This window comes from Lutra lutra, chromosome 18 (assembly GCF_902655055.1).
Source record: "Lutra lutra chromosome 18, mLutLut1.2, whole genome shotgun sequence".
NCBI lineage: Eukaryota > Metazoa > Chordata > Mammalia > Carnivora > Mustelidae > Lutra > Lutra lutra.
In genome coordinates this window covers 36,403,803-36,429,964 of record NC_062295.1, presented here as the reverse complement: position 1 = coordinate 36,429,964, position 26,162 = coordinate 36,403,803, and the positions used below count along the sequence as shown (strand labels likewise).

Below are 26,162 nucleotides of genomic sequence, written 5' to 3'. Positions count from 1 at the left end.
CTCTGGGGGTCAGGGCTCAGGAGCTTGACTTGGCTGCATGGGCCGTGGCAGCCATCAGGGTGTTGAGAGGAGTGACTATTCTGTTTGGGGACCTGACCCAGCTCATTATGGGAGGGTCCCCACAGTACCTGCGAGGGGACAGGGGGAGAAGCCGAGCTAGGGTGAGCCAGTCATGGCTCCGGGTTGCCCTGAGGTAAGGGATTCTTTTCAGGGATCTGACTCAGGCTATACCACACCCACGAGGCAGCCCCAGGGACCCCAGGGCTGGCCTCTGAGAAAGGCCAGGTGTCAAACAGATCTAAGGTCAGATACCGGGTCAGAGTCGTAAGTAGGCTGGAGGCGATGGGGCAGAGGGAGAGGGGTGGGAAGCACGAATAATGGGGACAGAGTTTCAGTTCGGGAAGATGAAAGAGGGGGACTGTGCCTGACTCCCTGAACGGGGCCCAGGGCGTTGGGGATGGGGACGGATTCCACTCCTGGGGGAATCCGGCCACCTGGGAAGGGAACTGTGGGGAGTTTCATTTTCCTCCTTTCCTCCCAGAACCAGATTGTCCCTGGAGACCTAATCCCTTCTGGGGATTTTAAAGTCTCCAACTTGTCAAGGAAGAGGCCAGCTCCTGGCCTGAGGCAATGCCAGCTTCCCATTTTAATTGGAGCGTTTTTAGCCCTGAGCAGGAGGTTCCCAAAGTCCTGAGCCTCCCCCACTGTGCCCACAGGGACAAGAGACATGTGCCCGCTCTGGACCCAGAGGCCTTCCGAGCCTCCACAGCCCCATCAGCAGCCCGTTCCTGTGGGGTGTGGACACCCACAACTGTGTCAGGTGGGTGGACACCGCTCCTCTCCAGGAGGGGCTGCTGGGCACCCATAGGCCCAACCACCAACGGGGCAGAATCCCCCCACCCAGACCTCCACTCAGTGCCAGTGTGGTAGAGCCTCCCGCTGGCCCAAGGCTGTCCCTCTTTGATCGCTGAAGGTCTTGGGTCCAGGCAGCCTCTCGGCCCAGCCCGAAGTCCCTCTACCACCACAGCCACGTGGTGTGGTGGGTTAAGCAGTGTTCCCCCCAAAAGACATGTTTGCCAGGAACCTCAGGATATGACCTTATTTGGAAATAGTTTTTGCAGATGCGGTTAACACACACACACACACACACACACACACACACACACACACACACACACACACGGTGTGTGCAGGAGGGGGCAGAGGTCGGAGGGAGACCTCCTCCAGCCAGGGAACGCTGACTTTCAAGGAGAGCCAGAGCCACCAGAATGTGGCAAAGGCCTGGAGCAGATGCCTCGTCGAAGGCTCCAGAAGGAACGGACCGGCCAACACCTGGGTCACAGACCTCCGTGCTGGAAGCCCTAGCCAGGTCCCGAAGGGTAGACACGGGGAAGGGGCCTTGCTGCCTCCACCCCAGCCACAGTCCCAGCCCCACTGCGGCTCCCAGCTCCCGAGGGCTAAGTTCCTGCCGCTCCCACACTGGGCACAGAATCTGTTTTCCATAAACACTCTTTTGAACCGAATTTCATTTTTCTCACCCAAGGAAAGCATCTGGAGGAGAAGGCCCAGACTCTCAGGGTGGAGAGTAAAGGGGGAGGAGGATGTTCTGTGTTTTGTTGAGGGTTTTTCCTTTTTTCTTTTTTTTTCTGGCATTCTGTCCTTTCTGATTTTTCTCAAATGAACATGGGGGTAAGGGCGTCTGAAAGTGGGTTCCTGCCCCCCCCCGGGGGGCTCTGAGATCAGGGAGCCAGGGCAGGGGAGCAGAGAGGGGAGGAAGCAGGTTCCCGAGGATGGGCAGGACGCAGTGACCAGTGCTTGGCTCTCCTCCTTGTTACCCCCTTGCCACCCCCCCCACCCCGTGATGAGTGCTGGGCTCTGGGGAGGGAGGGAGTGGGAGGGGTTCTCCAGGCTGGTAACAGCTGGGAGCCTGTGACCCCCAGGCTATCAGCCCTCCAGTGGGGACGGGGAAGAGAGGCGGTCCTGCAGGCTTGGGATCTACAAGCTGATCTACGCAGGCTGGGGCCTCCCTGCCCCAGATGGGGCCCCACACGGTCCCCGGAGGCCACAGAGACCACCCGGCCCGAGGCACCCACGTGGAGAGCGGCAGGGACTTGGCGGAAGCAGCTCCCCACCCCACAACTCAGCCCCTTTGCAGCATCTTTAATTTGTTTGTGCAGAAAATAAGCTAAGGGAGGCAGCGGAGACTTTGTTTAAAAAAGAGCAGGCCTCAGCATTTCCCGGGCGCTGGCAGCGTGCCTGGGAGGGGGAGGGAGAGGAGGGAGCATGTGGATTCATCTCATTCCTGTGTGGCATTGCGCCCAGCCGCCACTGCCTCCATCACCCAGCAGAGGCCCAGCTGGCCTCCGGCCCCCCAGCTCTGAGTCCTGCAGCCTCCTCGGTCCTGTGGCCTGAGCAGAGACCTGGGCCGACCCTCGAAGCTCAGAGAGAAGGGACAGCCGGGACACCAAAGCCAGGGCTGCCCCAGGCCCCTGACTCCCTGGGCCTCGGTGACCACTCTGTACAATGGGATTCCTGGGTCACCGACCCTGAAATGAGGTGCGGACAGGTCCACAGGCGCATGGGAACGGGGGTGTGTGCCAAGCGTGCCCTGGGACTCCTGGCACACAGAGGCTTCCAGATCTGAGGGGTCAGCAAGGGCAGATTCTCTTCAAGGGCCCCTACTCCAGGCCAGCCTCTGACGGCTCTCCAGGGCACGAAGCTACAGAGCGGGAGGCCAAAGCTCAGAGAGAACCTGACCACATCCTAGAGCCCACAGTGGTGGAGCCTGGGTTCTCACTGACCTCCTGAGGGGAGAAACTCCTGGAAGCCCCCCAGGGCCCCACCCCAGGGCCCTGCCTTCCCTGCTTGTGCACTCCACGGCCGTAGCTGCCCAAGACTCCTGGCAGGGGTGGCTCTGAGCTCCCCCACCCCGGGGCCTGGCAGGGCTGGAGAAAGCCCCAGGAGAGGGGCCAAGGGCACCCCCCATGCAGCCACACCTACTCCTCCAGATTCTGTAGGCTCTGCTGACACCTGCTGGCCAGGCGTCCCATCACCATAGCAACCTGGGCCCTGCCTCCCAACCCCCCCAGCAAGGAGTGGATGGGGTGGGGGTGGCTCCTGGCAGATGGGGCAGTGTGGGCCTGCAAGCGTGGGGCCCACCAGGAATGGCAGGCCAACTCCAGGGGCAGCTTCCCGTGAGTCCCACAAAATGCTGTGCCCCCACCCTGCCGGGCTACATTTCCCCTTCTCCACACCCCACTGCCCCAAAGACCCCGGAGCCAGGGTCTTCGGTCCAGCCCCCGGTCCTCACCACAGGACTTGTCCGGGGTGCAGACTTCAGGGACTCCCATGGCGGGCACCATGAACCTTCCCTCCCCACTGGGGCCACCAGAAGGCAGGCAGGAGGTACCTCCCCCCAACCACAGCTCCTCGGGTTTCACTCCTCCATACTGCTGGCCTGCCTCCTCCTCTGTGCCTGGGCCCCGGGCCAGCCACCCCTCACCTGGGTGCCGGTCACCCCTCACCTGTGTGCCTGTCACCTCTCACCTGGGTGGCTGTCACCCCCTCACCTGGGTGCCTCTCCCCCTTATCTGGGTGCCTGTGACCCCTCATTTGAGCAGCTGTCCCCTTCACCTGGGTGGTTGTCACCCCTCATGCAGGCAACTGTCATACCTCAAGGCCCAGTCCCTTGCTCTTCTGTAATCCCCAAAGTCACTGTGTGTGTGTGTGTTTGTATGTGTCCCATAGGGAAAGCCCCAGATCCTCCCTCAGGCCACACAGGCCTGCTGTTCCCACATAGGGGCTTGGAGCATCCTATCCCCACTTCCCAGAATGGTTTTCCCAGCTCCCTCTATCTCTGTTCAGCAAAACCTTCCAGGACATTCCACCAGCTGTGACCTCTCTGGGCCGTGCCCTTACCTGGGGATTGTGACCCCCACCTCCTGCCATGGTGCCCCAGTGACGCTGCCATGATTGTGGGGTCCCCATCATGCCTGGGCTAAGCCCAGCATCGGCACTGGGAAGCATTTGCTGACTTGGGTGCCTCCTGGTCTCTCCCACCCCTGCTGGCCGTGCCCTATGGGATGACAGAAGTCTGACCCCACATGCCCAGCACAGCCCACCTGGGGTTCCCTGCCCCCAGGACCTTGCACTGCACCTCAGTACACAGAAATGGTGAGCTGCAGTGACCCTTCTGGAAGCCTTCTGAGACAGCCACTCAGTGGTGGGGCCTGGTGATGGGACATTGGGCCACCTTCTCTATTGGTCCCTTAGGATGGGGCAGCGGGCCAAAGGGACTAAGAGAGCCCTGGTCTTGTCCCAAGGTGGTTGGGGATCTTTGGTTGGTCCCCACCTCCAGGGCCTCAGTCTCCCCATCTGTACTCAACAGATTGGACCCATCTGGTTTGGACAACTTGTTGATGCCCCAGACCCTGGTGGCTGAGGGGGAGACCAGCCCTTCCCGGATGCCCACCATGCCCTGGGTACCCAGCCACTCTGGGGGTCTGGTCCAGCACCTGCTTCCAGTCTTGCACCCAGAAAGCTGGTGGCAGCCGCTATACCAGTGCCCAGAAAGTCAGGGCATGTTGGCCAAGTCTGGCCACAGCCATGGCCATGGTGACCAGAAATCATGTGTTGGGTCAGGGGAGACCCCATGGGCTGGTCAGCAGATCAACCTTGCCTCCCAAAACACCTCTAACCTCTTTCTCTGTGGGCCTCTCACCCTCCTCTCTCCACCTGTGTCAATCTGTTGGGTTTGGGTTTGTTTTAAAGATTTTTAAGTCCTCTCTCCACCCAGCGTGGGGCTTAAATTTATGAGCCCAAGATCAAGAGTGGCATGCTCTAGGACTGCCCCCTGTTCATCTATTCCTCTGATTTCTCTCTGCTTCTCTGTCTTGCTCTGTCTCTGGCACTCCAGGCAGTGGGAACAACCTGTGCAAAGGCCCTGTGGTAGACCAAGCACAGAGCAACAGAGGGCTCAAAGGGAGACAGGCATGGCAGAAAGTAGAGCATACAGAGGCAAGAACATGAGATAGGGAAGGGACAGCACCACTGAGACTCAGAACAGGGTTATCCCCTCTAAGAACAGACTTACAGGTTGACAGAGAACAACTCAAATCAGATCAGTTCAGGTCAGATCCACAACAGTCATCATACTTGTGTATTAGGAAAGGATCTAGTAGACACTCTGTGCTCCATAAAATTCAGTCTGTCCCACCCCCATTCTGTAGTCTCCCCCATGGTTTGGGTGGACCCTAATTGGACCCAGCAAATCAGGGTGTTCTCATCTCCCCGGTCATAAGAATTGGTTCAGGGGTAGGAATAAACAAGGAATCCCATAGCCCAGTTGGCCAGTTACCATCCTAAACAGTATTTTTTTTTAAGATTTTATTTATTTATTTGACAGAGAGAAATCACAAGTAAGCAGAGAGGCAGGCAGAGAGAGAGGAGGAAGCAGGCTCCCTGCTGAGCAGAAAGCCCGATGTGGGGCTCGAACCCAGGACCTGGGATCATGACCTGAGCCGAAGGCAGCGGCTTAACCCACTGAGCCACCCAGGCGCCCCAGCCAGTTACCATCCTAAACGGAGTCCTTGGAGACACTACTACTGAAGCTGCTGGATCGATCCTGACCTAAAGTCTTCTCTACTGGTTCTTTACTGAAATAAATTCCCTTTATTATTAAGCAATTTTGCACTAGGTTTTCTATTATTCTCTAGTATTTGCTTCCAAACACATCCTGGGAATGTGTTCTCCCAGAGACTCAATGTAGCAACGAGGCCACCTCGGAAGCCAGACAGAACAGTTTCCAGATGTCAATAAAGCAAGGAATGCCTCTCCAGTGTCAAGGAGGATCAAGCTGCATTTTAAAAAGCAACAAAAGGTCTGGGAAATTTAACCCTTGGACAGCAAAGGCCTGCAATGCTCCGAGTGGGTGAGCCGGAGGGTGTAGGTGGCTGGCTTGGTGATGGGATCCAGGCTCCCTTGCTCAGCGGATCTCCAAGTCAGGTCCTGACGAAATGCCACCCCAGCTACTGCGCCTGGCTGGCCTGTGCCCACAGCCTGCCGTCCAAGTCTCTCCACGACTGTGCCACCAGCTTGCCCGTCACCCGAGCCACGCTGGAAAATTGCCCACAAGTTAAAAGAGATTTCTTTCCAGCAGACATCGCTCAGGCAGATCCGAGCCTTATCTTCCCTTTCCAGAATGAGTGTTGTTCATTTCACTTCCTAAAATTAAAAGAAAAAAAAAAAAAAAAAACCCAAACCACAAACTGAAAAACAGGTGGGGCCGTTTCAGGATCTGGCTGGAGTTTGTCTGGGAGCTGATAAGGAGAAGCCAGTTGCCAGGCAACACGGCAGTGAGCCTCTGGGGAGAAGTGCCCAGCGTTTCCGGGGCACCCCCACTGCCCCCCAAAGAGATAGCTGGGCACGAGCAGGCCCAGGGCTCAGTAAGGCCTTTCTCATTCTAGAGAGGTTTCATCCCTAAGTATTTGGGAGCCCAGAGGGATGAGGAGCAGAATGGAGGAACCCGCCTGTGCAGAAATGGCATGAGACAATGTGTCACTAGGGCAGGAAAGCCAACAGTGACTGCCCCTGGGGGCCGGGGCCCGACCCCCTGAAAACAGTCAGAGGGAAATGCATGTCTGGCCTGGGAACCCCAACTGGGGGGCTGCTGGTGGACCTCCTGGAGGGAGGTCTGCCGAGGTAGGCCAACAGGGCCCTGCCTTGACCCAGCTCTGGTCCATGAATTCCTCGGTAAGTGGCACAGGGTATAGAAATCGCCTGATGAAATGTACAGCTGATCCAAAAAGCCGGGAGAGACAGGGAGAAAAACAAAAAAACCCCACATTTCATTTGATCACCACCCCTAACCCAACCCAACCCAACCCAATGCAACGAAACCCTGCCAGGATGCTCCGTGTCAGGTGGGCTGGGTGACTGGGTAAGCTGGTGGTCAGGGTGGAGGACATGACACCACCCACTTCACAGGCAGTGTGGGTGAGCTAACGCACTTCATGGAGAGAGGGCTTCAAATGGCACGTGGTCCGTAGTGAGGACCCCACAAACACAAGCTACTGCTGCTATCCTTCCAATACCAATGTGTGAATGTAATATGGTCATTAAGAACGAGGGCGCCTGCATGGCTCAGTTGGTTAAGCAACTCCCTTCAGCTCAGGTCATGATCTCGGAGTCCCGGGATTGAGTCCCAGTCAGGCTCCCAACTCCATGGGGAGTCTGCTTCTCCCTCCGACCTTCTCAGCTCTCATGCTCTCTCTCACTCTCTCCCTCTCAAATAAATAAATAAATAAAATCTTTAAAAAAAAAAAATGGTCCTAAAATGAAAAGGCTGAGAGCCGAAGGCACACATGGGGTGACATCTGTCACTTGCAGGCCCCTGTCCTCTCCAGTGTCCCCGCCCACCTTCCTCCCTCCTCCCAGTGACGCTGCTGTCCTTGGCTTTGGGGTGGTTAGCGATCTCCCCTCTGTCACAAAACCTCCCCTGATTCCTGCGTGTCGAAATCCCCATCCTTCCACTCGGATCTTATAAGGACTTCCTTGTCCGTCTCCAGCGGCCTTCACCACTGCCTCCCTGCGGATGGCTATTTCTAGAGACACCTGCTTGAGTTTCATGTTAAATTCAGCAGCTCCACGCAACAAGCATGCACGATCTCACGCTGCTTGTGGTGGTGTTGGGGGGGTGTTGCGTAACTAGAAGCCCCTTAACCCAGTGGCTGTGACTCAGGCTCTCCTTCAAGATGACAGTCGAGCTGCTGGCTGGGGCTTCAGCCATCAAAAGGCTCAACTCGGCCGGAGGCTCCCCTTCCAAGAGGAGTCACTGGCCCAGCACTCAGCAGACCTGGTTTTGGGGAGCCAGACAGCTGGGGGTGGTAAGGTGTGAGACTAAGAAAGGATCACCACCCCGACAACAGCAGACATCTTAACTCGAACACTGAGAATGAACTCGAATGGCCATTTCTCCAGGGAAACATACCAATGGCCAATAAACGCGTGAAAAGATGCTCAGTATCACTCATCATCGGGGAAATTCAAACGGAAGGGGCAGCCACTTCACACCCATCCGGACGGTGCTGCTGGGGACGTGGAGAAACCGGAACCCCACGCCCTGCTGTTGGGAACGCAAACTGTGCATTCGCCACGGAGGACAGTACGGCAGCTCCTCGGAAATTCAACACACCAGGTGCCCAGCTCGCTCAACTGGTAGAGCAGGGGACTCTGGATCTCGAGGTCGTGGGTTCGAGCCCCACATTGGGTGTGGAATATACTTGAAAAAAAATTTTTTTGACACAGAACTACCCTAAAATCCAGCAAAGAAGATGCCTAGAACTGAGAGAAGGGACCCAAAGAGAGATGTGCATGCACATGTTCATAGCAGCATAGATGGCAATACAAGGTGGAAGTTACTCTGGTGGATGGTAAACAATATCTCACACACACACACACACACACACACACACACACACACACACACACACCACCATGGCCAAAACAAAAGACTGACCAAACCAAGGGCTGGCGAGGACGTGGGACAACCCAAGGAGCCTGAGGACCGGCTGCCGACCCTCCACCCATGGGATCAGAGGCGATACAACACACCAGGGGGCCATCTGGAAATGTTTGGGGGCTTTGTTCGCTGGTACATGAGGCATTCCTGGCATTGAGCACGGGGTTGGCAGGCGGGGAGCCGGGGAAGCTAACGTCCCAGACTTAAGATGTCACCCCACGCGGTAAACCGTCCTTCCCAAAAGCCAATGTGGAAAACTTACCAGGAAGCCATGAAAGCCACTTAGTGGGTTCAGTCCAACTGAAGTTTAGTTTTCCAATGACGGACAAAACAACAGGACAGGAGAAGACAAGGTCAAGTATCAGTGTGTGTCCCTCTCACTCAGGGCCACTACCGCTTCCCGACCACCTAGTTCGGGGTACTATGCCTGTGTTCTCCGTTCTAGGTTATGATGTAAAATACAGTCTTACCGGGGGCCCAAGAGGAAAAAAGTGTCACAAACACGAGGTGGGGGTCATGGGGTATCCCTGTGGGTGTGCCAGGAGGAGGAGGCGAACACGTGTGGCCACGCCCCAGCAGGTGTCCGCAGTCTGTCCCCCATGGTGTCCTGCAGCCCTTGGTGCCCCACAGCCGCCCAGCAGTAAAGGAGACTGTAGGCTGGGCACATCTTGGAGGGGAAGGTGCCCCTAAGCTCAGTGGGAGCAGTGTCTCCATTAGGCTCTCCCACAATCCCACTGCCCAGTTGGAGGAGGGGGCTGTGGGCTGGGCCGGGCTGGGCAGGGCTGGGCCCTGCATGCTGAATAGGGGCGAGAGGCGGAGGTAAGGCCTGGGAGGTTTCCGGCCACTGGATGAGGAGTAAGAGGGCTGAGCCCCAGCAAGGACCCTGAAGGAGCGTGCATGGCAGGCCTGGCGGTGAGCACACCTTGTCGGGAGTGTTTTCTGAGCAGACAGAGGTCAGGACCGGGACCCTCAGAAGCTCTGCCCTGGGCCCGCTGAGCCCCCTGCTGGTCATCAGACCCTGGGACCCATATGCACAAATGGAAGGGACAGACACCTGGGAAGGGTGTCCAGACCCACCCACGTCTCCTCTAGAGCCAGTGCCCGTGGTGACGGCGGGCCTCACCCTGACCCGCCAGGCCCGGCCAAGTCACCAAGGGCCACTTCCAGGAACCTGGAGCAGAGGGTACGGCACACTTGAGTCCCAGCACTGTGGTGGCTGTCCTCACGTGCCAGACACTGTGCCCAGCTCGGGGGACATGGCAGGCCCCTCTGTCCTCACGGGGAAGGGGGACACATGGGACCAGCAGGGGCTGCAGCCCTGGGGGAAACTGACCGGATGGTGAGTGTGGCCAGCTGGGCACACAGGGTATCTCTGGGGCTCACAGAGGCCTGTGGTACTGTGGCTGACAGGTCAGGGAGGTGACAGGAGGCCACACAAGGAAGTGTGCTTTTACTCCCATGTCGTGTGTGTCGGGACGCCTCCAGATAGGACTCTGTGCGTGCGCGCGTGCGTGTTAAGTAGGTTTTTTGTTGGCCAGGGGTGGGGGGGGGTGGTCTGTGTCTGCCTCAGAACAGCCTGTTTGGCCAGAGTGGCAGATCCCAGCATGACAGTCGGCATCCCTGGCCTGGTCCTTGTCAGCAGAGGAGTCTGTCAGGGGCTTGAAGTCCCTGCAGCAGGGCCTGGCCCAGTCTGACGGCGGAGGCAGAAGGGCAGCAGCCTGCCCTTCCACGCCACCCCTACCCCCTGCCCTATGCCCTCTGCCCCAGAGCAACTGTTCCGCCACTGAAAGGCTTTTTCTCCTCCCTCACCATATCTTTTCTTTCTTTTTCGGGAGCAGCGCTGCTCCGAGCTACGGTGCTTCTGGGAAACAGAGCCAAAAGTCTTGTTTGTGCAAAGAAACTATTCTTCCTCCACACACGAGTGCTGTTTGTGTATGAATCACCCCTCGCATGAGGTCGTCCTCGGCCCACCTCTCTCCAGGTGACCGTTCTGTCCCCGCAGGAGTTTGGCCCTGGCAGCTGGACATGCACCCCCCTTGGCCTGCTCTGGGCCTCGGTTTCATCAGCCCAAAGAGGGGTCTCAAACTTGGCTAGAGAGTCGTCCTGGAGGAGACCACACACATGGGGTCGCCAGCCCCAGCCTCACATGGTCACTGATGACCCCCCATCGGCTGGGCCCTGGGAGTCATAAAAGGAGCTTAGACTGCTTCGGGGGTCAAGGGCAAGTGGAGGAGAGGGGCCCGGGTTGGGGGCTCAGGTCTCCGTGAGGCTGGAAGCCTGGAAAGCATGCTGTCCAGCCTAGTCGCCACACTTGGCTCTGCACCAGCCCTATCTTTGCTGGGGGGTGAGGGGGCGGTCAACACTGCTGGGACCGGACCCCTTCTCTTCTCGGCCACCCCATAGGGTCTGTGGCTCATGGCTGACCTGGGCTTCTCCGCGTGAAAGGACCCACCACCGTGCCAAGACAAGGATGATTGCACTAACCCGTCTAGGGTTCGCTGCTGCTGTTGATTATTGGTTTGTTTTAACATTTAGGGCTTTAAACACATTTTAGGAACAAAAGTCCTTAGCATCAGGGTTTTTTTGTTTTGTTCTTTTTTTTTTTTTTTTTTTTTTTTTTTTTTTGCAGACACAAGCGTTCCGCAGAGACTGACCTGAACCGAACCAGACTGAAGAGTCTCTCTCTTGACTGAATGAGTTCATGTCACTGAACATTCCAACAGCCGGTCCAAACCCGCGCCCAGACTGGGTGCTTGCGCAGGGGAGACAGGCCAGCATCTTCCCTGGGGAAGCTCCTCAACCACAGAGGGAAGAGATGAGCTGTAGGAGAGGAACCACACTCTATTCGCTACTGGGGGGGACGGTCCCCGCTGTACAGACACCTCAAATTCTAAACACCTTTGGACCCTAAAATTGGATTTCTAGGAATGTCTTCTGTTCTAAAGAAAGAAACACACACACATAGTCCGTTGATAAGAACACTCACTGCAGCTGTTTCCAGAAACAACGAAACTAGAAGTGACCTGACTGCCCAATCACGGGGGACCCGTTAAATAAGTCCGGTCAGTAAAGCCATCACAAGTCACTGTGTAGCAGACCATGGGGGGCGGGAACGTGTGCACCACATACACAGGAAGTGAAAGGAGCTCTGGGCGAAGTCATTTGTGGAATATAATCCCATTTTAATCTCTTCGATACCTCGCACCCATCTCTGCAGCCCAAAGACAAAGGCTGGAAGGATGTGCGCTGAAATATTAGTGTTGGGATTACTTTAGTGTTCCTTTGCTTATACTGGCTGTTTCTCAAATGAGCTTTATTGTATTAGGAAAGAAAGACGGCTTCCAAAGCCAAAGGCAGGACAATAACGGCCATTAGCAGTGATGTCTGCACAAGGCACCTGCACTGTCTTGTGCAGGACAAGAGGGGGTTGCTTCTGTCTGGAAGGGCCCGGACCAGGGGGAGAGCTCCCTGGGAGGCTAACATCAAAGGCAGCTGGATGTTGAGGGACACGGCGGGCGGGTGGGGGGTGTTTCCACAGTCACAGGCAGAACAGGGCACTGAAGTGGAGGGAGCAGCACAGGAATGGGCAGGAGACACCTGGTGGGTCCCTGAGGCTGGCTCGTCAGACAGCCGAAGCCCCCAGGAGGGCCCAGGGCCTGGGGCTTGCCCCCAGAAGGCAGGGGCTACTTACAGAGTCTGTGCTCCCACGGTCTCCAGGTCCCTAGAGAGCAAGACGCGGGAGCAGAGAAAAGTGGAACAAAGCACTTCTTAAGGATATAAAACAAAGGCTGGGGCGCCTGGGTGGCTCAGTGGGTTAAAGCCTCTGTCTCTGGCTCAAGTCATGATCCCAGAGTCCTGGGATCGAGCCCCGCTTCCGGCTCTCTGCTCGCTGGGGAGCCTGCTTCCCCCCAGCCCCCGCCTCTGCCTGCCTCTCTGCCTACTTGTGATCTCTTTCTGTCAAATAAAGAAATAAAATATTTTTTAAAATTTAAAAAAAAAAAGGCTCTCATCTTCCTTATAGATAGAGTGTCTATAAACCAGTAAGAAAAAAATAATATAAGGGTGCCTTGAGGGCGCTGTCAGCTGAGCGGCCGACACTTGGTTTTGGCTCAGGGTCCTGGGATCAAGCCCCACGTCAGTCTCCACACTCAGCGGGGAGCCTGCTTAAGATTCTCTCTCCCTCTCCCTCTGCCCCTCCCCCCGCTTGTGCAAGCGTGCACACTCTCTCACTCTCTGTCTCAAATAAATATTTAAAGAAAAAAGTAACATAGAATGGAGACTCTCAATGGCCTTTAAAATAAATAAAAAGAAGCTCAACTTTGCTCATAGAAGAAATGCTCAGTGAAATCACACTTCAGTACTATTTTCACCCACCCGATGGGCAAAATTCAAAAGTTAGTGAACATCCTCTATTGGCAAGACGGTGGGAAGCAGAGATTCCTGGACATTGTTAGTGGAAATGTAAGTTGGTTCAACCCATCCCTGTGGAGGATGACGCGGGCAGTGCCTTTCTAATCACAAAGGCACATGCTCTCCGAGCCGGCACTCTCTTCCTGGGAATTTGTTACAGACCCTTCCACACGCGTAAAGTGATAGTCAAGCACTATTCTTAACTTGCAGCATCGTATGGAAGAGCAGAAGACTGAAAACCATCAAAATTTAGCCACAGGGGATAAGCTGAAGAAGTCCTAATATAGCATACAGCACCCGCAGAATATTACACGGCCGTCTAAAGTGATGGCAGTCACAGGAGGAATAATGGCCAAGTGGGAACCTTTGAAAACTCACCCCTCATAGAAGCAATGGAAAAAACTGGCCCCCCAAAATGATTAGAATCAACTTTTCCAGATCTCTGGGAATCAACCAGAGGCCTGCAGCCAACGGGGAAATGTTTATTCCAGAAAAGTGACTGAATCTGGGTAGGTTCAGCATTTTGTGGGGTTTTGACTGCCTCATCCCATCTCTCACTTGGCAGCTCAGCGGTGGCCTTGAAAACCAGCGGCCCATGTTCCCAGTCCCGGAGGAGCCAGGAGGAATGGAGGGTGTTCCAAAGCCTCATTCTCCAAAAAACCAACATCCTTGGACACGGCTGCTGCCTCCTTGGAGTCCCCGTTGGAGAAATTCTCTTTATTTGACCTGACTCAGAGCTCACTTCATGCTAAAAGCCTCTTCTGGGGAGGGTGGGGGGCATTTGTTGAAAATAGTTACGAACAAGTGTTTTAGTTTAGTGCAGCACATTAAACAATTCACAGTTGGCGCAAACAACAGACTAACCAAAATTACAGATAAATAAATAGTAGACCAATCCAAAAGGAAAAGCGGGGGGATGAAAGGTTCATGGGGACTTTGAAAAGCTCTTACAGAGTCCGATCTTTCATCTTTGGTGGGGAAGGGTCCCTGGGGTCCCTTTACTAGGGCACTAAGGGTTCCTCCCTCAGCTCATCTCCCAAAGGCACCACCTCCTTATATCATCTTGGTGGGGGGCAGGATTTCAATACGTGAATTTGGCGGGGGGACACAAACATTTAGACCATTGCACTGAATGATTCCTCTTCTAGGAGGCCCCCGGAGTGGTCAGATTACAGAGACAGAAGAAAACCCAGCTGGTGCCTTAGAAGGACTTCCTCAGAGCCCACCAAGGCTGGGCTGAACAAGTCCCACCTCCTGGACCCAGAGAGGGGTTCCTCGACCCCCGAGACCCCGCCACCAAAGGCTAGCGTGTAACTGTGTGTGTCCAGGTTTTACTCTGCACAAACTTACCCTGATCTTGTTACCACAGCTGCGTGGCATCCCCCAACCTGCCTTTGGGATCAGTGTCCTGTGACTAATCCCTCCTTGGCATAGAGACCCGAACTGCTCTGGTTAAGAGCTCCATACTGTTTCTCGTGAAATTATTTTTGTTCACTTTGTTTCCCTGTGTGTGTCTTGTCTTGTTTACATCTCAGAATTAAGTTCCTACATGACCATTGCAGAGAATCTGGAAAAGGACTGAAAAGAACTGAAAGAAACGAAGTCACCAGAAATCCTTCCCTTTGGTGGAAATGCCTTGGCCAGCTGCTCTGTGTGCAGGGAGGACAGGTCAGGGGTTGCAGGGGAGAGAGGCAGGGGGGAATTCCTTGCCCATTGCCAACACTGTGGTCAAGGACACAAGTTAATGTTCATACGGTCCTGGAGGTCAGGAGTGTGACCCGAATCTCACTGGCCAAACTCCTGGTGTCACCAGACCTGGCTCTGGCTTGTCCCAGAGGCTCGAGGGGAGAACCCGTCTCCTTGGCTTTCCCAGCGACAGGAGGCACCAGGAAGGCCACTGTATTCCTCGGGTCCTGGTCCCTCCCTCCAGCAATGCTGGAGGCTCTCCTTCCTCTGCTTTCTAGGATGCTTGCAATTACATGGGGCTAGTCTCCCCATCCCAAAGCCTGCTGATGGGCAAACTTACCTTCGCTTTGCTGTGGACCCTAACACAGTCACAAGATCTGGGGATTCAAGCATAGACACCTTTGGGGGCCCTTACTCTACCTCTACAAATGGCCCGCGGGATGCTGCCAGACCCCAGACCAAGCCCCACATGGGTGTCCCCTCCTGGGACTCTGGCTGCCACCACACCCCACAATTCGGGAATGCCCAGCTAGAGGTCAGGGCTCCCCTGGACACAAAAGCAAACCTGGGGGTCGTGGGGTATCACCCTTTGGTAGGACTGACATCCTCTGACATTAATTCATTTCAGTTTCTCTTCATTTGCTACTTCACATGCTTTGATAATCATCAACGTCCCGGGTAATTAGTTCATTTGGAATCAGGGAACTTGGCAAATGGGAGGTGACCTCGGAGCTCCGAAGCCAGGGACTGACATGCAAGCCAGATCATCCTGTAGAAAGAGGCTCAGCCCACACCCCAAAATACCACTCCACTTCCACAGCCCCCTAAAGGCGCCTCCCAGCCTTAAAAAATTTATACGTAGACCCAGAAATTTCACTAACGAGAGTCTCTCCTAAGGAAAGAATTCTAAATATAGAAAAAATGCTCCAGCACAAAGGGATCAGAGCGGCTTTCTCTGGAAGAGTGGCTAATTAGAGACAACCTAATTGTCCAACGACGGGGGACCAGCGTCCGTGTGACAGCGAACCACATCGTTAGCCTGACGAGCCGGGAAGGACACAGGATCCTGTTATCGTCAGGATCCTGCTTTTCACTCACAAGTGGGATGAGCGCAGCCAAAGGACATTTTTTAAAAGCACGGAATGGGGACTCCAAGGACATTAACTAAAATATCAACAGAAGCTCGCGGCGCCTGCCGAAAATGTGGGCCACTGCTCTTCCCCTTTGCTCTACTTCTCTGAAATCATCCGATTTTCTGGGATAAACATACTAGAAAAGTTTACCTTGAATTGAACTGGTTGTATTCAGTAACTGGGGTGTCAAAGTAACCCAGTCCTTTGTGCGAGAGTGTGAGTGCGAGGGTACGTGCCCACAATAGTAGTGTGAGGGTGTGAATGGGAATGTGTAAGCGCGTGGGTGTGAAGCATGGCGGGGGGGGTGGGTGTGAGTGCTGGTGTGAACACATGGAGTGTGACCGCTGGGGGTGCGGGCGTGCACCGTGACTATGACGCAGGTATGCGAGGGTATGTGTGCAGCAATGTGTGTGAGCGTGTGTGAACATGTGTACAATGTGGGGATTATCTGTGTGCGAGAGGCCGTGTGCGAGCCAGTGAGTGCGTGCTCGTGTGTGTGTGTGTGTGTGTGTGTGTGTATGTCCGTGTGAATCCGAGCTTGTGCTCATGAGGGTGTATGGAAGCGGGAGCAGGTGGGGCTGTGGGGGGAGGGAGGGCAGGAATCCACGGGCAGGGGGGCTTCCCAGGCTGCATCCCCCCTGCAGGGCCCCATCCCCTTCGTCACTGGGGTGGGTGGTCTTCAGGGCTTCGCTGAGGACTGTGCGGCGCTGGGTAGGGTCTCCAAAGCTGGATACAAGGGGCTGCAGTCGCTCCCAGCAACCTCATACGGCTCCAGACAGGAAAGGTCCGAGGGAAAGTAGCTTTGGCGACACCAGCGACCTCTGGCCTGGGCTCTGCAGTGGGAGACACACTCAGTGGCTCACTCACTCACCACCCAACCGCTGCAGGACCAAGCGTGGCCCAGGAGCTCCCAGGAGGCCCTCAGCTCTGCAAGGTCAGGGTTCTGTGATGCTTTCCTCCACTGACAGGAGGGGTAAGCCAGTGACAAATAAGTCCTACGGAAGGCGCCTGGTGACAGTCCAAGCTTGTCATCCTCGCCCTCCCTCCCCCACCTCCAGCCTCAACTGCCGGCTGTCGGGGCTTCTAACACAGACCCTCCGCACATAGGACCCCTGTGCTGTCATCTCTGCCACAAAGAATAGCTTTCTCAGAGGCTCAGCCTATCGACAAAGGCCAGACTGCCTCCCAGTCAATTCCAAGCCAACGCCAAGTGCGCGGCCCGGCCTTTCCAGCGCAGTGCCAGGCCCTTCGCATTTCCCCGTGTGCAGGGGCTCTTCTCTGACTGCGAGGCACTTGCTAAAAACGCCACAGTGCTAATTCCCATTCCACGCACTCTCCACAGTGGGACCTCCCTCGAAAGGACCCCCAGGGGGGCTGGGAGTGGGGGTCAAGCAGGCCTGTGTCCCCTTCCCTTGAACATGGCTGACCTGTGACTTTCTCAGTCAACCCAATGTGTGGAGGTGACGCTATGGGACGTCCAAGGCTAAGGCGTATCCCTGGGGTTTTCCTGAGACACAGTCACCATGCTCTGAGGAGACCCAACTAGGCCACATGGACAGACCACAGGGAGAGGCCACACGTAGGCATTCTGGCTGCGGTCCTGGTAGAGAGCTAGCACCAACCACCGTCACCTGAGTGAAGACACTTCCAGAAGATTCCAGCCCCCAGAAGAAGCTCTAGATATCAGGGAGCTGAGGGAAGACACCACGCTGTGCCTAGTCCAAACACCTGTCCCCTGGAAGCCAGGAGCGTCTCCCACTTGCTCGTCCACACCATGACGTAGGGGGTGGCTTGTAGGACAGCAGCAGTGGCCTTTTCCCGTGGTTTCCCAGCCCTGGCGGCATCCCCCCGCCACTTACCTGTCACCCTGACCACAGGTCACAGTGGTGTCTGAAGCACGGGCCACTGGGACTTCTCACTCCTGTACTCCCACGATCCAGTCTGGCACCAGCAACACAGTGGGTCAGTCCTGTCCCTCCTGGGCAGGTCACTGCTGGCCCTTGGGCTCTGTCTCCTCAGCTTCTCAGTGGTTCTGGGCAGAAGCAGACCATGGTGGGGAGTCCTGTGGGTAGGTGCATGCCAAGCTGGGCGACTGGCTTGGACGGTCAGGAAGGATGGAGGCCCCTGGCCCCCGTAATCAGCATTTGCCTCAGGTGACTCTCTTCTGGAGGACCGGGGGGAGCTCAGGAGGGATAGCTGAGCCCTCTTCGGCCCACCTGACAGCCCCTGACCTTGTCCCTCTGTCCCGCAGCACCCTGGGGCCCCCGCCCCTCCCGACTCCAGGTCCCCGCTCCTGCCTGGACACCTGCCCATCTGCCCCGCTCCCTCTGGTTCAGCTGCCACCTTCTCCCCTCTCCACGCTGCAGCCAGAGTCCCTTCCCAGAGCCCCGTCTACTCCTTTGGGGTTCCCGGGGCCATCAGGTGCATAGAGAGAAGGTGGTGCCGGGGGCTGGGGAGGGGGTGGGAGTCAGTGTGTCATGGGAACAGCATCTCAGAGTAGAGGGATGGAGCTGGGCAGTGGTGGCAGCAGCATACCCGTGAGACCATGCTCCAGAAGCCCACAGCCTTCCTCCCTGGTCTGCAAAGGCTGACCTAGCAGCCGCCTCCGGATCCCCTCCTGGGTCTCACATCTGCAAGCAGGTAACCCCAATGTCGGAACAGCCGTGGGCGATGAGTGCCCCCCAACCATGCCCCCCGCCCCAGGGCTAGAGAGGGTCACGGGGGGAGGTCAGGGAGTATCCCTTCTGGAAGGACAGCAAGGCCACCTAGTTTTCTGAATCAAGTCCACTTTATTTGAAACTTTCCACATGCCACAAATTTACATGAAAATACCCATTCAAAATGTCATTTGAAAACAAAATTCAGGAGTGGGCATCACCAGACGGAAAAGATGGTCTGTGTGGAAAGGCAGGTGACACGTATTTGGTCACTTAGCACCTGGTCACCACATACCGTGAGGCCCCTGGCCGACTCACCCTCCCCCCCCCTTTAAAAACATGCTGAGCTCAACCGCTTCTGGTCGGCCACATACAGACAGGCAGTGGTCGAGGGGGGCCAGGGGCCGGACACCCCCTGCACCACAGCCATCGTGTGGCCGCCCCTCCTGCCCTCGCCCTGCAGCCCGCCCACCAGCCTGCTCCGGTGAGCACAGCAGAGGAACCTCCAGCCCACACCGTGGAGACTCCACAGAAAACCATCGCCTCACCAGCTTTAGCCGAGCAGCCGCTTCTGCAGCAAACCAAGCCTCTCCCAGGCAGTGAACATGGCTCTTGGACCTCACGGCCACGAGCAGCCCTGGGTCTCCCCCATTCCCCTGCTGGCTGGCCCAGAGCAGAGTGCAGAAGGTGCCCAGCCCCCATGACATGAATGCAAGCTCCCCTCCTGACCCCCCATGTTTCTGAAACAGCTCTAGAAAGTAATCTAGGGATGCCTGGGTGGCTCAGTTGGTTGAGCAGCTGCCTTCGGCTCAGGTCATGATCCCAGCGTCCTGGGATCGAGTCCCGCATCGGGCTCCTTGCTCGGCAGGGAGCCTGCTTCTCCCTCTGCCTCTGCCTGCCATTCTGTCTGCCTGCGCTCGCTCTCTCTCCCTCTCTCTGACCAAAAAAAAAAAAAAAAGTAATCTAGACGTTCGGGTGCACCCGGCCTGTTTCAGCAACCTTAGAGACTCCCGGCGAGAATCCCACATCCCCAGCACGAACACCACAAGGGCACCCAAGCCCCTGCTGCACAATCCTGTCCCCTCCTGTCGAAGTGTGGGGGAGGAGGCTCAGGGCCAAGGGAACTGTCCACCAGTGCCCCCTTCCACGTCTCCATCCGCAATCCGGGGTCTCCGCTGGAATCTGCCATCATCAGCCACATGGCATTATCCTCGTCCACAAGCTTCTCATTCCTTATTACTCTTCCTCATGAGGACTCAGCAACTCTCACGCCCTCCAGAAGCAGACAGTGAGGGCCAGACGGAGCAGCAGGCTGCCCGCTGCCCCTGTGCCCCCGGAAAGGTCATGAAAGTGGGTCCCCAGCAGGGTTCCCTTCTCACAAGGTGGGGAGGCAGGCTGCAGGATCGTTGCCTTCTTGGCACAGACTCGGGGAGGGCCGCTGGCACAACCAGGATGGCACAGGCTGGTTTCAGACCCTCGAGGGCCAACAGACATCCGGGTCCCTGGGCTCCTGTGGCCCTGCTCCCCCGGCCCAGCTCTCCCAGCCAGGCCTCCGCCAAGCTTCATCCTCTCAGCCAAGTGGCCTGCAGCTGTGGGTCCTGGCACAGGGGCAGTTAAGGGAAGCTCGCCCCCAACACCCAGCCTTGCAGAGCTGCCCGAGGTGTGTGTGTGTGTGTGGGGGGTCATCCCAGAGCCCATCCTGGGCTCCAGCCGTGGGCCTGAGCAGCGCGCCCTCCAGCCTGGTGTAGGACACGGGGGTTCAGAGGACAGCTGACAGGCAGGGATAGAATCGGCCTCCCGGCATATGCCAGAGTGAGGTGTCCTTAAGGCAGCCTCCTTGAGCTGGGAAGTAAACATACTTGCCCGTGAGAATGAAAAACCACAGACAGGGAAGCCGCAGGCCTCTGGTCTCTGCAGGCTCCAGGGGCGTCCCCGGGGGAGCACCTTCAGCCCTCTGACCAGGCTGTATGGAGGTGTGGCAGCCAACACCCCAGGCCACCCGGGGAGGGCAGGGGAAGACCAGCCACGGGGTCTAGGGCAGAGAGGTCGCAGGCAGGAGGAGCGGCCTTGGAGGCGCAGGTGGCTTCTATCTTCGCGAAGGGATAAACACCTTGATCTCTCCTCTCCTCCCTCCTCATCCTGCCCACCTGCCCCAGGCTCTTCTCTCTCCCTCGTACATGCGCACGCACACGCACACACGCAATCATGTGTGGAAACGTGCACGCGCACGCACACCGTGCACGTGCATGAAGCAGACCACACTCACACGCGTGTGCAGGTGGATGTACGCGCACGCGCAGCCAGCAGTGCTGACCAGGCCCCTCTCGGCAGGCAGCATATGGTCCGCACTTAACAGCCCAGTTCTGCCAATTGGGGACCATTAGGGTGGGTTCTTTTCCCCGCATAAAAAGCTGCAGAATATAAATTGCAATTAACACCACTGCCAAAATAGCACTTAGCGACAAACAGCTCAGTGTTAACAGGCTGCGCAGTCCCGTCTCGGGCCAGGAGTGGCGGCAGCCCTTGCTCTAGGAGCCGGACGGGGACGCTAAGATACAAGGTCTGCTGGGCGGGGGGCGGCTCTGCACAACACCGCCCCCCCACCGGCCGGCTCAGCCTCGGTGAGCGGCCCCTCCGGCCCCTCCCAGCCCGGTTTGGCGGCAACAGTGATGCTGCTGGTTAAGCCCGCTCGCTCGTGCAAACAGACTGCCCAAGCGAGCGTATGAACACACCATCGCAGCCTGGGGGAAAGCTCACTCTCCAGCCGGAGCCCGGGCTGCTCTGGAGGAGAGGACACCCGGAGCCACCTAGGGCCCTGCGCACCTCAGCCCTGCCGGTCACACGCTTGCTCTGAGGGTCAGAAGCGGTCAGCCCCCATACCAGCCCCTTCCTGACCACCCTTGCCTGGGGGGCGGGGGGGGTCTCTGGGTACCACATGAAATAACTCAAAACTGGGGAGGGGAGGTACGCCCACCAATTCTCACACTCTCATCTACAGCCATGGGACCCTACAGGAACCTCAGCCCCGTCTCTATGGGGCCCAGGGCACCCTGTCCATCAGCCTCCAAGGCCAGGCAGGGCTCTCAGACCACATCAGGACCTCCAAGGTGAAGCCCATAGGCATTCACCTGCGGGCGACCTGCAGACCGGTCCCTCTGTTCAGGCTGCAAAGAAGAGCCGGCCACAGCCTGGGGTAGGGAAAAGGCATGAAAACCACGGTGAGGAGCGGGGAGACTCACCCCACGCCACCTGTATAGACTCCCGTCCATTCAGACAAGAGGAGGGACGGGAGGGCAGAGCAGAGCCCCTGGGATAGGCAGTGACGGCCAGACAGACTGCTCCTCCCAGGGCCCTGACCCCGGGACTGCTTGATTCCTGCAGCTCTGTCTGGCTTCCTGGGCCCCCTCAGCCCGCAGAGTTTGGGGCTGCTGAACTATCCGTCCCTCAAGAACCCAGGGAAAGGAAAGGAAGTGAAAAAGCCCCAGGGCCACGGACTTGTTCTTTTAGTAGGTAAGCTGCAGGACATGCTACATGGAATGGGGGGAGGGGGACAGTCACCACAGACACAAAGTGGGAAGATGGCTGGGCTGGGGGCCCCAGAGGAGATGGCAGCCAAGAAGGGCACCAGCAGCGTGAGCAGGGCCCACTGGGCCCTGCACCCCAACCCAGAGGGAGACGGAGGCTGGGGATCCCGGGGAGACAGCCTCTGCAGGATTGACTTGCCCCTGGCTGGGAAGCCGGCAACAGTGCCCAGCGTCCCCCGCAGGGCTCCAGGAGCATCACCGAGAGTGATCAGGCCTGGAGCTGGGGTGGAAGGAACCGATCGCAGCCCCTCGGAAGCCACGGGCCGAGGAGCCGCCAGCGCTGGCAGAGTCGTGTGGTAGAGAAGGCAGAGGGCTCAGCACAGGGAAAGAGGCCTCGGACACTGGGGAGGTCACTCCCCAAATTTGCATTAGCTGCACTGAAATTTTTAACAGTGCTAAATAAAGCTCTAGAACATGGGGTAGTTGGATCACTATTCTGGTTTTTAAATGTCCTTTCTAGTTTTAATATTTCAAGTGTCTGAATGAAGCCAGATACGTAGTTCCCCAGAAACACAGATCTTCATGGAGAGCGGTCCTAAAGCTGAGTGCTGTGCTGGCTGGGCAACAGGCCTGCCCCAGGCCTCGCCCCATGGTCCCAGCCCCCACGGGGGACCCTGCCAGCCACGGCCCAGAACTTGTCTGAATCCATCTGGCTGGAGACTGGTGGACACACAATTGGGTTAAAATGTTGTCTTCCTGGGAAGGAGAGCCTCAAATCTGAAGCTTCCCACTGCGTCGTGCTCCCAGTTGGCCCAAAGGAAGGCCACTGGGCACGCAATCACCAGCTGTACCCTTGTGTCACCACGGGAGCGCGTCCACCCCCACACGCACAGTCACCCCATGAGGCCACCCGCTTTCAGAGCCTGATGCAGGTGGCCAGAAACAAAGGACACCCTGTGGAGGGTGAAGTAGCGGCGGGGGACGGCACTGGCGGCCCGTGCTGCTCTGGGGACCAGGTCAGGGACCTGAGGAGTCAGCGCTGCGTGACGGCTGTGAGTCTCAGTTCAGGAACACCCCAGCCGGGCCCCGCAGGTCACCCTGACAGCGGCTCTTCATCCTCATCCTCCTCACAGATGAGACCCATGCTTCACCGAGCGCCCGAGAGAAAGCAAGAGGAAGCTTCGGGAGGCCCTGGGAGACGACAGGTATGCGGGATGGCTGGGCAGAGGGGGCATCCTTCCTCTTGGGACCCGGCGGGCCCCGGAGTCCAGCACGTGCAGGCGGTGAGCAGCGATAGCCAGGTCACACTCCCGTCAGGGCAGTCCTGCTTCCTGGCCCAGGAGACTGGCAGAGGCGACAGCAGCAGGCGGGAGGCTCGGCTGCCGGAAGCAGCTTCGCCTGGCACCAGCTGTCCCTGTCACCACCACAGGTTGGGGGGCTCCTCGGCCACTCTGCTTTTAAATAAGGTGATCTCATCCAGGTGCACCATGGGGACGTCCCGGATGACATTGGTCAGGCCCTCGTGGAGCAGAGGGAAGATGACGACATTCAGCGCGGGCCGCTCGGCCTGGAAACTGAACCAGAGGCAAGCCGTTAGCGGGGCCCTGGCGGTGCGGAGAGAGGAGCTGCCCGCAGTGGGCAAGGCCACCCCAGCCTGGCCCCCTGGCAGAAATGTGCCTGTGGGCCCCACACACCAAACTCCAGGAGAGGCAGGGAGGGGCCGCTTCTCGGGGACATGGGGCAGGCAGCCATCGGGAGACAGCCGTCGGGAGGCCACCCGCCCAGGGAGACAGAGAGCTGGAGAACAGCCTGTCCGAACAGGCCACTGCATTCCTGCCCAGCAGGGCCTCCTGGGAGCCACCCAAGCCATGCAAAGCCACGCCTCTGGGCACCTGAGGCCCCGCAGCCAGGCCAACACCCTCAAGAGGTGGAGGGAGGGATAGGCAGCCAAAACTGCGTGGCTAGAGGCCACCCTCAAGGGGCACCAACTCCCAAGTCGGGCAAGGCAGTAACTGCCAGGTGCTGCTGGGAGCCTCGAGCCTTCATCCCAACTCGTGACAAGTGGCTGCCAGACAACCTCCCCACCCTCCCCACCCCACAGGGGAAGAGCAGCCTCTGATGCAGCACAGAAGCATATGGTGGCCATGGAGCATCTCCGGTTCACCCTCCCCAGGGCCCTGCAGGGACAGCCTGGGAAGGGGATGCCCTGATCACAGCCCCTGAGGTGATCAGTGGCAGGTCTCAGTGTGTTGCCGCCCACCCCGTGCAGAGGCCAAGAGATGAAACAGAAGTGCCAGCTGCAGGGGGTCCAGGAAGAGGGAGACACACGGGTCCCCACAGAGCGCGACAGAAGACGTCCAGCCCCCGGGGTAACTTCTGTCCCACGGTCTCCAAGGACAAGAGATGGGAAGGTGCCCATAGAATAAGGAACCTGGGCATTTGCCAAAACTAAGGCAAGCTCCCTCCAGACCGACGCCCCCCGGAAGGGACGAGGAAGTCGCAGCCCCGGCCCACCCTGTGGCCTCCAGCGGAGGCCCAGATGGATTTATGACACTTGTAGAGTAAATGCCAAAAAGGTACTCACAGAACTAGATGTTTTGGCAATAAAGACGCCAAGGAAATACCTCCCAGTTCTGAGCTCAGTGCTCTGCTCGCGGGCAGCAGCGTCTATGGCCAGAACCTCGCAGGCAAGTCCTTGCCTGCACACCTGCTGTGTGATTCACTTGAAACCAAATATTCTTGGATGTGGGACGTGCGTGCAAAGACTCCTCTGCTGCCTGCCCTTCCAGAGGCGAGCGCCACCCCAGGCTCCTCACAAGCTGCTGTCAAGATGCTAAAGGGGAACTGATTTCTCACCCGACGCCAGGAACGCAGGCTGCGCCGCCTGCCTCAGCTCCCTGCGCGCAGCCCTGGGCGGCTCCAGGTGGCGGTGGGCCAGGGGGCCGAGGGGCCAGGCCAACAGCGCTCAGGACCGCGCACAAGATGCCCCGGGGCAATGAGTGCAAGTGCCCCCACCACAGTCCAACCCCACCTCCTGCTTGCTGTCGGTTCACACCTGGACCCATCTGGACCCGGACTGAGCTCCCAGAGCACACTCATAGCTGTTTTCTTCGCAAAATCCCTTCCTGGGCTTCCAGAAGCCTGTGCCCTCTCGGCTACGGCCTCACGGCACCCACGGCAACCACGGCCAGCAGCATCACCAGAGACATCACACAGCTAGGTGGGCCTCGCCAGGAGCGGAGGGAGAAGCGGTGACAAGTGGGAAGACGGTTCTCGTTCGCATCGAAGTGCAGGGCTGGGGCTCCCTGAGGGAGGGAAGAGGCCCAGCGGGTACAGGCGAGCTCTTGGCGGGGTGGGCAGTGGGTGTATCCTGCCTCCTAATTTACGAACCTGCTACAGTGTGCTTCTGCATGACTCGGATATAGTTTGAGATTTAAGTAAACAGCCCCAATGAAATAAAACTTACAGCTCCCCACGTTTAGAAGCCATTGCAGGCTAGTGACTGGCAGCAGGAGGGGTCATCTCTCAGGAACTCTCCCTGACCAGGGCCAACGGCATTGCTCAGGTAAACACGCAAAGGTTGCGGCCAGTCCGGAGGATAAGAGCCAGGTGTAGGAGGTTCACGGGCTCCCCCAAAGCCTGAGGCACCCCGAGGAGGTCTCCTGTCATGCTTCTCAGGCTCATCTACACCTCCTGCTGTCCTGGGCAGCAATGCAGGCGTAGGACATGCGCTGGGCAGAGCACAAGGCAGGCAGCCCGGCCTTCCTGGAACCGCCAGCCATGGACCTCACCGATGAGCAGGCGAGCCCCACGCACAGGGGCCTGCTTGCTCCTTCCAAAACCCGGCACCTGCGAGCTCGGCAGCCAGGCTCCCACCAGAGGCAGCGAGAGGTGACCGCAGAGGCAGGGAGGGGATCCCACAAGAAGCAGGTCCACCAGGGATCTCCGCGGACGGGGCAGAGGCCTGTCTTCCTGGAGTCCCTGAGGACAGCAATTAAGAAAAAGTTAACCTATGCCTCCGCTCTGCCGTTTGTAACGGCTGCAGGGGGAAGAGCCGCATCGGAGAAAAATCTCTCCCTGAGCTGTTGCCAACTTACCACGGGCGTTTTGACGTGCCCGTCACCTATCCCCAAATCTCAGGACCTCATGTACCTCCTCTGAACACTCCTGGAGCAAAAAAGAGATTTTGTTTGTTTCTAAATTACTGTTTTATTTAAAGAGAAAATATGACGGG

The 26,162-nt window shown here is 57.5% G+C and overlaps 1 protein-coding gene and 1 long non-coding RNA gene across 5 annotated transcripts in view; one reads left to right on the top strand and one right to left on the bottom strand.

Annotated features, from left to right (window-relative positions):
• Positions 1-14,073: 14,073 nt before the first annotated feature.
• On the top strand, positions 14,074-16,285 carry LOC125090487 (uncharacterized). Its single transcript, XR_007124351.1, has 3 exons — positions 14,074-14,246; positions 14,464-14,596; positions 15,243-16,285. It is a non-coding gene; the product is annotated as an uncharacterized LOC125090487 (long non-coding RNA).
• Positions 16,286-17,625: 1,340 nt separating this feature from the next.
• Positions 17,626-26,162, bottom strand: part of FBXL18 (F-box and leucine rich repeat protein 18) — a 43,801-nt gene continuing 35,264 nt past the window's right edge. The window contains exon 5 of one of the 4 annotated variants that reach the window (XM_047713176.1): positions 17,626-17,809. In XM_047713176.1, the coding sequence (XP_047569132.1) occupies positions 17,626-17,809 (184 nt within the window). Of the gene's footprint in view, positions 17,810-19,244; positions 23,503-23,532; positions 25,910-26,162 lie in introns of those variants that run through there. The other 3 variants (XM_047713178.1, XM_047713177.1, XM_047713175.1) reach the window with 3 other exon arrangements.